Source organism: Dermatophagoides pteronyssinus, unplaced genomic scaffold (assembly GCF_027571235.1).
Source record: "Dermatophagoides pteronyssinus isolate colony J.1.1.1.1 unplaced genomic scaffold, Derpt_VIB-CSIC_2022.12 sq0006, whole genome shotgun sequence".
NCBI classification, from domain to species: domain Eukaryota; kingdom Metazoa; phylum Arthropoda; class Arachnida; order Sarcoptiformes; family Pyroglyphidae; genus Dermatophagoides; species Dermatophagoides pteronyssinus.
In genome coordinates, this window is record NW_027461530.1 from 2,127,035 (window position 1) to 2,142,505 (window position 15,471).

The 15,471-nt window shown below is 30.1% G+C and overlaps 1 protein-coding gene across 1 annotated transcript; it reads left to right on the forward strand.

The window, feature by feature from the left end:
- Window positions 1-260: 260 nt before the first annotated feature.
- Window positions 261-11,476, forward strand: LOC113796208 (uncharacterized). Its single transcript, XM_027346431.2, has 2 exons — window positions 261-4,537; window positions 7,444-11,476. The coding sequence occupies exons 1-2, from the start codon at window positions 982-984 to the stop codon at window positions 10,164-10,166; spliced, it is 6,279 nt and encodes a 2,092-aa protein (XP_027202232.2). The 5' UTR covers window positions 261-981; the 3' UTR covers window positions 10,167-11,476.
- Window positions 11,477-15,471: the final 3,995 nt, after the last annotated feature.

Sequence of the window (15,471 nt, forward strand, 5' to 3'; positions counted from 1 at the left end):
GCGGTATTCGATGAATGAAAATACAGTAAAATCTCTTCTACAGAAGACATTCTTAATCAATTGTAAACAATGGATATTTATTGGAAAGATATACACTGTAGAATCACACTGTAGAATCGGATCTTTATTTTTTTTTGAATAGTAGTAGTAGTGGTGAAAAAGAAAGATATCAATTGACAAGAGTCCATCAACAAACGACAATAATCATAATAACAACAACAATAACAATTTGACACGCGCATTCACCATTCATTCGGCGATCGCCTAAATATATTGTTTTGAAAAAAAAGAAAAGATATACAAAAAAAAAAAAATGAATATATGAAACGATCCGTCGGTTTTATCTTGTTGTTGTTGTTGTTGCTATTTGGCAGATCATCTCATTCATACCACACATACCATACACACACACACACATAACAGAGATCATCATCATCATCAACACAGATCATTCAATTTTGTTTTTGATTCAAGTCAAATCAAGTCAAGTTTCATTCAAGTCAATTCAAGTCAGTCAGTCATCAGTTGTCGAGGTGTACGGTAGTAGTATATATACGGACAACATACATACATTACATATTATATGTGTGTGTATAATATTTCTCTTTCTTTTTTTGATTTCCGATCCAAAAAAATTTTGTTTCTAATTTTGTTTCTAATTTTGTTTTCCTGGTTTTTTTTTCACATGTGTGTAGTGTATATTTGTGTGTGTGTATTTAGTATTATTCAACCAACCAACCTGATGACAGTTTATCAGGTTTTTCGCAACAACACATGTGTTTTTTTTTGAATGAATTTTTTTTGAAAAATTCTCAATTCTTGGGTGGTTTTTTTAATAATGTGATTTCTCTCAACAACAACAACAGAATCATATCATGTCATCACATTTTTCTCTTGAAAAAATGATTCCGGTGTTTCATTTTTATCGTTGAAAAGAAGAAGAATATTCTTTCCCCGAAAAAATTTTTCGGTTCAAATAAAATGACAGTATTGTTAATGAGCTCAACAACAAAAAAACAGACGACCACTAATGATCATCAATTACCAGCAACAATAATAACCGCATCATCATCAACAACATTACCAATAATCAATATGACCTCATTGTCAACGACAACACAACCACCATCATCATCCACCGATAATTCTTCAACAACAACAACTCAATCACCATCATTTAATAACCAAGAAGAAAATGATGATAATGGTAACAACAAGAATCTAAATGATGATAATAATGGTGATAAAGTTGATTTATCATCAAAATCGACTAAAGAATTATCATCATCGAAAATGACATCAACATTAATTACCACCAATAATCATCAACGCAGTCATCATACAAATAATGATGATGAAACTGAAGAAGAAGAAGAAGAAGATGTTGATGAACAAAATGATGTCAAGAATAGAACTGATGCAATGAAAGTTGATGATAGTGATGATGATGGTGATGATAAAATTCTTGATGATAAAAATGTTGTTGATGATTCTTTAGTCGAAAATAACAACAAAAATATCGACAACAACAATCTTGTGATTGATAATGAAAATTGTAGTGATACAATTCAAGCATCATCAACGAATAAAGTGCAACAGCCAACAACAACAACAACAACAACAACTTCACATGGAAAACGAGATTCAAATAATTCCGATAATGATTGTGATCAACAACAACAACAACAACAAAATCGTCATCAAAAATCATCAATAAAATCTGATGATGAATCGATTACAACTAAATCGATAAAACAAAATAAAAAATTATCCAGTGATAATAATAAACGAGTCAAATTAGATCAAATCGTTAATAATCGTTCATCATCATCATCATTAAATCAACAACAACAACAAACAATATCATCATTTGAATTACCGGTGAATAATGTTAATGATAATAATATTGTTGTTGATGTAGCCGAATTGGCTCGTTTAAAAGCTGCCAAATTTATACAGGAACGTACAAAAATGGCTTGTATGTTACCACCGTCATCATCCGCATCTGCATCCGCATCTCCTGATGGTCGTTCATCATCAACAAATCTTTTATTTTCTTCATCGTCGATTCATTCCACTTCCAATTCTTCTTCTGGTCAACAATCATCATCATCATCATCATCAAGAAAACGTAAATTAACCGTCAAAGATATATTGGTCTCACAAAGAAATCGTAATCAAGATCAAATAAATCTTGTTCATAATAAACATCATCGTATACATAGTAATATTGTTGATAATAATAATCCGAATCTTCAATCACAAACGCAACCATTTGGTGCGGCTGCTGGTCTTCATGGTTTGACCAGTCAAATGTTTGGACCATTAGCCGGAATACTTGATCCAGCAACAGCAAGTATGTTACCACCATCATCATCATCATCATCATTGAATGATCCAAATTCAAATCCATTTGCAACTATTTCAGCAGCATTAGCTGCTGCAACAAATTCTGGTAATAATACCGGTATAATAACTGATCAACAACAACAACAATCAGCACATGCTTACATATCACAACTTGCCTCAACACTTTCATCAACAAATTTACAAACAACAAATCCAACTGCTGCATTTGCTTTGATGGCATCAATTAGTGCAATGATGCAACAACAACAACAACAACAACAACAGAATCATCAACAGAATTCATCAAATAAAGAATTAGATCATCATCAACAATCGACATTATCAAATTCTTCAGCTAATAATAATAATCCATTAAGTCAATTAACAAATTCATTGGTTAGTCTTGAATCAACATTATCATCATCAGCCAATAATAATAATAATGAACAACAAAATTCTAATCAAAATGATATTGGTCACAGTGAAAATGTTGATGATAAACTAAACGATGGACCAATGGATTTTAGTTTTAAAAATTCAAAAAGTCCTGAATTGACAAAAAATTCCAATTCAAAACGTAAATCGAAAAAGAATTTTTTAAATACTATTGATAATAGCAATAAATCATCAAATGAAGATGTAGAATTTCCACTTGATCTTTCGATTCCTCATAAACCTAAATCATTATCATCAACTGATCATGAAATATTTATAGAAAATATGGCTAAATTATCAAAAAATAATCCATTATCATCATTAGTATCACAAGTATCCGGTTTGATTGATAGTCATGGATCATTATCAACATCATCATCATCTGGTCATGGTCATAGTTCTAATGTTAGTGGAACAAATCAAGATCAAACGAATTTTGCAGCAATGGCAGCTGCTGCTGCTGCAGCAGCGGCAGCCGCAGCATCATTTTCACCAAATATTCTGACACGAATGGCCGCATCAATGGCAGCAGCTGGTGCAAATAATCCATGGTCACAATATGGATCATTACAACAAGGTCTAAATCCGGGTAAATTGGCACAAAATGATGCAGTAAATTTACAAGCATTTGAAGCATTATTTCAACAAGTCGCAGGCAATCAACAAACTCAACCACCCCCACCGCCACCACCACCGATCAATTCACCAAGTCCTTCATTGATGAATAATAAATCTTCTAATCAACAACAACAACAACAACAACAACAGAATCAATTATTGAATGCAAACATATTGTTTCAACAATCATTTCCTGATCTTTATTCATGGAACAACGGAAAAGTTTCAAAATCATCGACACCATCGCCATCTTTTGGTCCATTAACGAGTCCAACTTATACATCATCACGGCATCATCTTCATCCACCACCACCGGCTGCATCACAACCAATGCGAACAAAATCCAGTAGTGGTCGACAGAATCCATGGCAAGCACAATGGATTAATCGATCTAGTGAACAAACAAGAGATGTATTTACCTGTGTTTGGTGTAAAGAATCATTTAAATCATTAGCCGAAATGACTGATCATATGAAACGTTCACCACGTTGTGGTATGGCAGGTATGCAACAACATCATGGTGCTAATAGTGGTGGAAGTAGTGTATCTAGTACCGGATCAAATTCTAATAGCGGTCATCATCAACCATCGACAGCAACGACAACAACATCATCTTCATCATCACAACATCAGCAACAACAATCTTCCAATTCTGGTCATCACAATAATCATCATCATCATCATCATCAACAGCAGCAACCAATTCCTAGTAATGTTTTGCCATCTGGTGGTAATAAATCAGGAATTTCATCCATATCAACATCATTATCACCATCATCATCATCATCATCAATGAATTCACCATCAATATCCGGTAATCATAAAGATGTTAATAATGTAAATGTATTTACATCAAATACTAATACATCAACTACAAACAACAACAACACTACGACGACTACGAATAAATCTTCGACAACAACAACAACAACAACTGCTGCGGCTGCAGCCGCAATTGCAGCTGCCGTATCTGCCGCATCATCTTCTGCGATGACTACCACGTCATCATCATCAACAACAACAACAACGTCGTCATCATCATCATCAGGTGCTGTAAATATGCCAAGAAAATTAGTTCGTGGTCAAGATGTTTGGCTTGGTAGAGGTGCTGAACAAACTAGACAAATTTTAAAATGTAAGTTTTTGGAATGTTTCTTTTTTACAAATGCTGATTATCATTGATGATTTAGCTGGTATTATGGTTCATAAATAAATATATTATGATTATCAGCCACCGCCTCAATCATGTCAATGACTATTAACAAGAATCAAAAACCAAAGGAAAAAGTTATAAATTATGTCATTCAACTAACATTTCATTATTTCAAAGTCAATTTATCCTTTGAAATATTACTATTCTTATTATGTTTTTGTGTGTGTATTTATGGGTGATGGCCGTTCGATTTATTTTTTCATATTCATCTTGTGATTTACATAAATTACATTATATTGTGTGTGTGAAGTGTAATGAAAGAAAAAGAACACAAGTCCAGAAAACAGAACCTTTTTTCACGTATATAATGTAATGGTGATATTATATAACCAAATATGAATGAATATTAAAAAAAACTAGAAAACTAGAAAAATTCAGATGGATAGATGATGTGTGTGTTTGTAGTCAAGGACCAAACACATATATCAAGTCACACAGTATGTCTAAAAAGAATTTTCTTTCTTCGTGAATCAGAAAGAACGAAGAAAAAATATAATAAGTAAATTTATGATTATAGCCTCCGTGTTAAAACTTTTTTTTCTTCTTTTTTTTGATGATGATGATGATGGCGACGAAGAATGTGTCATGATGATGATGATGATGATGATGATGATAATGGTGAATAGTTTTCGGGTCTGGTCGATGAATAACATGTATGTATTGAATGAATGAATGAAACATACACACAATCACACCGACCGACCAACCATTCAATCGACTAAACCGACATGATCATAACCATAAATCATGATCCACATCATCCATACCATACACATCTATCTATACCATCTCATCTATCAGTCGTTTGTTTGAAAGTCGGGACGGTTTTTTTTTCGTTTCTCGAAATATTAGTTGTTGTTCGTTGTAGTTTTTGATGATTATTATGATGATGGTGAAACATACATACATACATACACATATCAAACAAGGCCTGGCCATAACCATAGCTAATAAAGTAAGCTAAAAAATCTATTCATCAATTTAAATGTGAATAGTGTGTGTGTGTGTACCCATCATACATTTGATCATTCATTTCAATCAAAAAATGTGTGTGTGTCCAGCCAGCTGCTGTTATTTGGAATTTTGGTTGTATATTTATGTATGTGTGTTGTTTCATGATGGATCCATCCATCTTAGATATACATAGAGCAAAAGCGAGAGAGAGAGAGAGAGAGAGTGTCCTAATCATCATAATGATGATTATAATCATCGTTTGGCAATTTATTCACAATGATGACCATAGGATTTTGTTGATGGTTTTTCGTTACATGTCTTCATAAATCAGTTTTTCCCCCTTCATAAGTTTAACACATCAGAACAAAACAAGATTTTTCTTTTTTTTTGGTTTTCAAATGAGCAATATCTCTTCCTCCCCTCCCTTGTGTGTTAAATATCATCATAAATATATCAAACTAAGGTTAAAAAAAAGCTATAATAATTTTCGTTTTGTTTTTTTTTTTTGAATTCTTCAAATCCATTGATATGGTCAGATTTTTTAAATAATTATTTGACCAAACACTATCCTCCTCTATATTTGAATCTTTCTGTTCACTATAAACATTGTTTAATATGGCAATTTATGTTTAGTAAGAAAAAACGAAAAAAAACGGCCTGTTGTGTTTCGATTGACAGCTGTCAACATCATCAAGAATGAATGTGAAAAATTGTGAAAACTTTGTGTGAAGTTAGTGCCCTTTATGAATTTTCATATTTATTTCAATCATCATTTAAAGATATAGTGCTATGTAGAAAACAGGAGAAGCGATAAACTTACTCATTTGCTTTCTTCCCTCCCTTCCTTTTTTATCTTATCTTTAAATATTCATATTCAATAAATAAACTTGAGATTTTTCGCTGATAGATAGTAGTAAAGATCAGATCATAGATCATAGATTGATGCATTATAATTTAGAGAAATTAATTTCTTCACCTTGCTTTGATTTTTTGTTTTAAACAAAAAATGAAAATTCAAAAGTTTTTATTTAAATTAGGATTGGTCTCTCTTTGATTCATTTACTCTCATCAAATATCTTTCAAAAGATCTTTATCAGATGAAAAAAACAAAACAAAACAATACATTCATCATTTAGCATTTAGGATTCATTTCGATTCATTACATTTTGGTTCTGACAATCATAATCATTATATAACATTTAACATTATAATAATCTTTAATAACCAATGATCAATGGAATATCGATTTGTATGATTGGTTGGTGAATATAAATGATAAATAATAATCAGAATAAATGAACAGAACAAAAAAACACAATAATTTTTCTTTTTTTTTTTGTTCGTCTTTCTCTCTCATTCTACCTTAAAATTCATTAATTATCATGAATTTATATGTTGGTGTGTATCAAACATAATCATCATAAATCATGTTATCATATGTATAATATATTGTCTATATGTGTATATGTGATTACCTATGATCTTTGAAAGAATATTACATCACACATACATAGATAGATGGATAGTCATTATGTTTTTTATGTCTGAGTTTTTTTTCTTCTTCACCTGAATTAATTAACAATAAATGTTGTTGCATTTTTTAGTTTAGTTTATCCATATAATCATTGTTGTTTTGTTTTGTTTTTTTAAAAATGATTGATCTGATCGATCATTTTTATTGATAGACAATCAGGTTTTCTGCGTTTTTCCGTTTTTCTGTTTATTCATTAGCCTAAATTTCTATTTCAAAATTGATTGATCCATATTTTTTTCACTTTGTTTAAATCGTTATAATCAATGATTTTGATGATTTTTGAATAATAACAATTTTTTTTTGTTTTCGTTTTCTTCTTTTTTTTTCATACAATTAACAGGTATGTGGTGTGGCCAATCATTTAAATCATTAGCCGATATGACTCAGCATATGAAAGTTACACAACATTATACAAATATCATATCACAAGAACAAATTATTTCCTGGCGAAATCCTGAAGAATCATCATCATCATCATCAAAATCTCAACAACAACAACAACAACAGCCACAACAACAACAACAACAATCACAACAACAACAAGTGTTAACATGTAAAGTTTGTGATGAATCATTTCAAACATTAAAAGAATTATCAAATCATATGGTTAAAAATTCACATTTTAAAGATCAAAATTCAGATTGTATGGCAATGTCACCACAAAGTAATACTAATAATGCTGCTTCTGCTAATACTACAACTTCTGGTAAATCATCATCAAATAACCGTAATCAATCCGGTAATCATGATCGACGAAAAAAATCATTACCCGTACGGAAATTATTAGAAATGGAACGTGTTAATGAAAAAAAATCCACCAATTATGATGATGATGATGATGATGATCAGGATGATAATGATGGTGAGGATGATGATAATGTTGATGCCGATAATGATGATAATAATAATGACGATGATGATGATAATCGATCAGGTATGGATAATTCAGAAAAATCAATTGGACAATTGATTGAATGTGATGATTGTCATGAAAAGATTGAAGCTCGCTATTTTTTACAACATATCAAACAATGTCGATCAAAATCATCGATAAGTGCTTCCAATAATAATAATAATAATAGGAAAAATATTTGTGATCATTCGATGAAAAATGGTGGCGGTGGTTGTGGCAGTCAAAAAAGTGATTCAGAAAGTGAATCATCCGATCGTCATTCACATCTATCAACAACATCAAATAATCTAATTTCTTTTGATCCATTGATTGGAAGAAATTTAAAAAAATCAATTATTGATGATAATAATGGATCAGAAATGGATGATAATGATGATCATCATTTAGATAATGATGATTCTGAACGTAATACACCGGTTACAAATCAAAATGATGATAATACTGGTGGAAATGTATTGAGTGCATTAGAAAAATTGATTGAAAAAAACTTTGATACAAAATCAAGAAGATCTCAACAAACAGGTATACTTCAACGTCTTGGTATTGATGAAGAAGTATTTCCGCCATGGCAAAATATGGCACCTAGTCCTATTTCACCTGCATCAATGATGGCTGTTGCTGCTGCAGCATGGAATCCAACAAACGGTGGTCTTGTTGGTGATTATTCTCGTAGTAGTAGTAGTAATAGTAATCATAGTAGTAATCATCATCGTGGTTTTATGAATTCTGGTGGTGGTGGAAATTCATCAACCATGGTAATACCACAGTTAAGATATCGTCGTAATTCATCATCAAATCATTCATTTAAAGATAAATATATTAATGCAGCTGCATTATGTAAAACAATTACCACCGAAAGTAATGGATCATTTAGTTCACAAGAAACTGAAGAAGAATCATGTGATGATTCAAATTCTGAATATGGTACTAATAATAATCTAACTAAATCTAATAAACGAAAAAAAAATCATTGTTCACCATCACAACAAACTGGAAAATCACCAAATAGTGGTAATAATCGTAGTAATCTTAATTTTCCAATATCATCAATGTTAAGTTCACCTATACCACCAGTACGTCCACAATCAGCTTCATCAACAGCATCATCATCAATATCACCATCTGAAACACAATCAATTAATACATTAGTAAATCCAAATACAAGTGCTGATCTATTAAATCGTTTAACACCGAATAGTCATCGTAGTGAAACAGATGATGATCAAGATCAAAGTCCATTGAATTTATTTAAAAAAGCTAAATTAATTAATGGTACAACCACCACCATCAACAACAACAACAACGATAATGATACTGATGATGAAGATGGTGATGGTGATAATTTATCATCAAAAAATGGTGATACAACAAAAAGTGGTTCACATCATCCACTGATGCAATTGCAAAAATTATTAGATAAAACTGATAATAATGGTAGAAGGAAAAATTCATCTCATCATCATCATCACCAACATCATCAACAAAATAATCATCGATCATCACCATTTAATCATAATAATTGGAATGATTCGTCAAGTGTACGATCACCAGCTGGATCATCATCTGAACGATCTCCGCGATCAACACCAAATTTTATTGGATCACCATCATCAATAAAATCATCAACCGAACAAGATTTATCAACAACAACAACAACACCATCTAGTTATTTACAAATGAAATGTGCATTTTGTTCAACACCAATATCATCACGTAATGAATATAGATTACATTTAGCTAAAATACATTTATCAATGCGTGATTCATCAACAGATATTTCATCAATATCGGATGAAGAATTATTACTTTTAGTATTGGCTAAAAGTTCAAATCTACCATTGGTTACTGCTAATTTAACAGCGGGAAAAAATTCAATGAATACTTCATCACCATCATCATCAACTACGACAAAATCAACCAAAGAATCAAGACGAAAATCATCACGTACATCATCATCATCATCCACACATAATAATAACGCACATGATATGGATGCTGAAATGGCAAATGTTGCTGCTGCAGCAGTAGCTGCTGCAAAATCAACCACATCAACATCATCATCATCATCACCACCGATCGAAACATCACAATCAAAATTTTTAAAATATACAGAATTAGCTAAACAATTATCAAGTAAATATGTTAAGTAAACCACAAAAACCTAAAATTATCAATTTTTTTTAAATGAAATTCCATTCGAAAACATTCCAAACAAAATGCAAAATCATAATGTTCATTCATTCATTCATTTTTTTCCTTTTTTCTTTAGTAGTTTTTTTTAAATATCTATATAATTTTAACACACAAACACTGATTAAACACACAAACTCTCTAAATACACATATCAATTCCACTTGTTGTCTTTTTTTTTAAAAAAACGAAACGAAAATATTATTATTATATTTACACTAATAATCTATCTTATCAACAAACAAAAAAAAATTGGTGTATGTTATTTGACACAAATAATAAAACTATAACGTTTTTTCTTTCCGAAACGAACCGAACAGTATATATAAATAAAAATGTATTCATTCCATACACACAAAATACAATTACTTTGCTTACTTTGTTTTTCGCTTTTTTTATAGAGACAAACACCGATGAAAACAAAAAAGTTATCCATCATCATAGCTGTCATCCAATCCTAAAATTGTCAATTGTCAACATTTTCTTTCTTTCTTTCCTGGAACTTTCCCAATTGTATTGTATTGTGTGTGTGTCAAAAAAAATGTGCCATCCCCTTCACACACTATACACAGAATGTTTCTGGAAATTTTTTTTTCTGATTGGATAGATTTGATAAACACCCGAACACAAACGATAATGCACGCCCAATTCTTTAAAAAAATACATACATCAAATTTGAATTCTTTTACGGTAGACATATCAAAATAATATTTGGATAAAACACTTTCATTGATGTTTGTTCATGTTTTTTCTTTTCCTTTTTCTCTTGTCTTCACACATCAAATTTTCTTTCTTTCTTTCAATATCATTCTATTTTATAAGCAAAAAACAAACCAAAAAACGAATATTCTTCTCTCAATAATCAACAAAAAGATTGGCAGAAAAAAACACGATTTGATAAAATGCCATTGCTCATATCCACCACCAACACGACATACACACACCTACATCATTCAATTTTTTTTTTTTTTTTGTAATCAATCAAGAACAATTCACAGAAACAAACAAACAAAGATTTTAGAAACATCCTTTATCTGCTAGAATTCTAGAATCGTAAGAATTTTTTTTCTGTTTTTCCACCTGAAATATTCCCGAAATTGTTTTTGTTTTTTTTTCGTTTCTTTCATTAATTTCTTGTTTTTGTTTCTTTTCATTTCATTTTTTTTCTTTGTTGTCATTTTAAACCAGTGATGATTTTTTATTTTTTACCCTTTTTTGATTTCTTATTAATAATACCAAAAGAAAATTAAAAACAAATTTTGATTTTTTACTTTGTTTTGTTTCATTTTCATTTTCGCCATTTAAAATCTGTCATTTTTTTTTCATAGAAATTCTCACACACACCACATACACTTTTCAATAAAAATATCATTGATTATGGATCGATTATTGATCATCGATCGAATGTTCTCATTTTGGGCCAATATTTCTTTGTAAATTTTTTTTCCAATTATCATTATTATTTATTTGAATTTCTTCGCTCTCATCAATTGTTTATAATTATAAATTTTTTTCTTTGAAAAAATAAACTGAATAAAAAATGAAATTAAATGATTAAACCAAAGAAGCAAAAAATGTTTTCGTTTTTTTGATTGGTAATGATTATTGATATGATTGATCAGAGAGTGGCAACAACAAAAAAAAAGAAAAATTGAAACAATTTCCATATTTGATATTTGAACAAAGTTATGATGGATAAATTTTTAATGTTTTTTTTTTTCAAACGAAAGAAAAAAATCCTTCCAATTATTGCGTGATTTGAATCATTTCAAATAAATAAAGTGTTACATAAGTTTTGTTTATTTCAATTTTTCGATTCAAAATCAAAAATCCGATTTATTTTACTCGAATAATCGAATCAAATCATGAAAAAAAAACTGTAGACATCCCCAAAAAAATACTTTATTATCATATGTTTTAAGGTTGTTTTTTACGATCATTATCATGATGATCATTATGATCGTTTCATTGAATATTCCAAAACTAATATTTATGGACCATCATTTTTCGAATGATTCCATCGTTGTTGTTGTTGTTTAGCTGCTGCTGCCGTTTATCATCATTACACGAAAGGTAAAAACAAAATTCCAGTTCAAATTGAAGAAAATTATTTATTTTTTTTCAGCAAAAAAAAAACACAGAGAAAAACATGGAAAAACATAGATACAAATTGTAATTATTTTAATTGTTCATGACACGACAACGTTTATTTTATTTCATTTCATTTACCGAAAACGAAAAAGAAAAATGATTATTTGACTATAGGTAAAACCTCTGTCTCTTTCTCTTGCTTGCTGTCTTTCGCCCTATATATTTCTTTTGAAGATGATTTTTCTGTTGTTTTCATGATGATGATAATACACGCATGATACATTGATATAAGTCAATAAATCAAAAAACTGAAAAACTGAAAAGCAAAGCCAAAGAATGTCAAGAACATTTTAAATCTTATTATTATCATTTTCTGACTGGGCGAATGAATGAATCAAACAGAAACGTTGATGATGATTATGATGATGATGATGACCCTTGGTTGAAGCTTTTTTTTCATGGTAATCATCTTTTTGTTTTTGTTGGAATTGACGAATTAAAATTCATTTCGTTCTAGTTGTTTGATGCTTCTTCTATGTTTTTCTTCAAAATAGGATGACCATAAATATATTGATTTTGCCTATGATAATCATTATCATCGTTTAATCTGCTTTCCACCAAAATTGTAACACTTCTATAATATGGCTATCAAATTGATGGTGGTAGTAGGATCAACAAAAACAACAAAAACGAAAATCCAATAATGAAACAAAAAAATTAAGCTAAATTCTCTCAGTTGTCAGTGTAGTTCACGAATCGTTGATGAATCTTTAGTGATTGATGAATTTCTGTCTATAGAGATTCTGTTTTTGACTTGTCTAATTTCGTTGTTTTTCTTCTACATGTTTATTTTACCGAAAAAAACCTGTCGATGGCCAGACAAAATGTTTTTTTTAACACCATAGCACGAACAGGAACCAAAGAAGAACACAGAGAGAAACCGAATTTGAAATAAGAACCTTGTCTTCTTCTTCTTCTTTTACGCTATAAATAACAAAACTTGTTGTTGTTGTTGTCCTTCAAAAACAACAACAACAACAACAAAATTTTTTTCTTATATCTTCTGTCATGTTGATGATCATCAGGATGATGATTGTTAATAACATGTGACCTGTGATGATAATTCCATAAGAAGAATTAAAGAAAATGATAGCAAGACAAATTATTATTAGCAGTAGTTTTTATTGACTTGAACCTTATTACACACACACACACACACCATTATCTAATGCTAATTTATTATTGTTCCAGAAGAAGAAGAAAAAAATGTTTTTCTTTGGTCTTTTGTTTCTGCTTTGTTTCTGTTTCTGTTGAATTGATTCAATTGAAAATGAATTAAAATGAATTTTTTTTCGGGGCCATTGAAAAACAATGTTTTTCTTTTCTTTCTTTGGGACTAATCATTATTTACTGTGTCTCGATTTGGTAAGTCTATGGGAAAATTAGAGAAAAATGATATCACTTTGGAGCAAAAGACCTAGTAATTATTTGGATAATAATGATGATGATTATCATAAATGATTATTGATTGGTGATATGATCATGAGTGGCCATATTTCGTAATTTCATATTTTGGTCATTTTTGGTCATTTTTTTTCAAAAAATCGATGATATTCATCTAGGAATTTCGATCATTTTTGTCCCTCTCTCTCTCTCACACCCGAAAACGTTTTTTGTTGTTGTTGTTGTTGTTGTTGTTTGAAACATTACGACAACAACAACAACAACAACAACAGCAGCCAGAAAAATCATAGATCATCAATCCTGAAAATACAGTATAGATTATAATCATTATGATGATGATCATCATCATTCAACATCATTAGTGTCCCAACAACAACAACAACAGCAAAAATTTTTTCCTGTCCACTTTTTTTTCCACCATTGATTCTATCTATCAATGTGTTTGAATCAAGGGGATCTGTTAAATCTGTATTGTCAGATAGGAGAAAAAATAAAAAAAACGGTTATTATTATGATGAAAATCATGATTATCATCATCAAGATGATGGTTGTCCTTGTCATTTTTCGTTTCGTTTCGTTTTTTTTGTTTTGTTTAGGGGCCTAGGAAAAAATGAACATAAATATATTTCATTTGTCATTTGTCGAATCCCCTCTCTCTCTCTCTCGATCGGTAAACAATCATTAATCTTCTTCATTTGAACTAAAACTTACTTTGAAATAATAATGATTATTCATTCTCACTCACTCACTCACTCACTCACTGTAGTTTTTTCCAATCTATCGATATTTGAATCATTTTTATAATTTCTATAGTTCATAGTTCATATATAAAAAAATGTGTCATTCATCAAAAGTCAGTATTTTGGGCCCAAATATCAGCCAATTTGCTTTTTTTTATTCATTCATTCATAGTTTCTGTTTTTTATTTCATATTGGATTCTATTGTTTTCTAGGTATTTTTTTCCATTGATTTTTTTGTTCATTTATTCATTTTAAAAGTCAGACAAAACAGAAAATAGGAAAAAAAATAATAATAATTCAAGCCTATTTAAACTTGTCCAAATGTTTATCATCATCATCATCGATTGAGGGGACAGAGTGAAAAAAAAATTTCAAGGTTTTTCCTCACTGGTTTTATAATTTACTGCTTAAATATAAGTGCCCATCAATTTTTTGTTCCCCTTTTTTGAATTTTCATAATCAACAAAAAACGGTCGATCCAAAATGGGGAAGAAAAATCACAAAGTTTTTCTTTGTTACTCTTTTTTTTATCTGGTTGAAGGACACATCAATATGATTAATAACTCTCGTTCTATTCAAATTCTTTGGCTATGATTAGCTTGAAGCATTATTAATTTGGGATATATATCAAAAATCAGCCATCCAATTTCAAATATGGCACTCCAGTATTGAGTAAATGGAACAAAAAAGATGATGATTCAATTCTCATTATTATTTTTGGTGACGTGTCAGTTTCATTGGAACAAAATGAATGAATGAAACAAAAACCAAAGAAAAAAACTATAATTCATTTAGCTGCCAAAGTGAGAGAGTGAGAGAGAGAGAAAGTGAACCAAAAAAGAAAACCATGAGATTTGATGCCATCATTATCATCATCATCATCATTATTTTTCAAGGGGGAGGAAGGAAAAATTTTCATTTCACACATCGACATTTCATATCCTTTCATTTTCATATCATTTTTTCTTT

Excerpts from the sequence above, each read along its gene's own strand:
- LOC113796208 (XM_027346431.2), top strand. The coding sequence starts at position 982 with ATGACAGTATTGTTAATGAGCTCAACAACAAAAAAACAGACGACCACT. Across the intron at positions 4,538-7,443 it reads AACTAGACAAATTTTAAAAT|GTATGTGGTGTGGCCAATCA; the intron begins GTAAGTTTTTGG and ends TACAATTAACAG.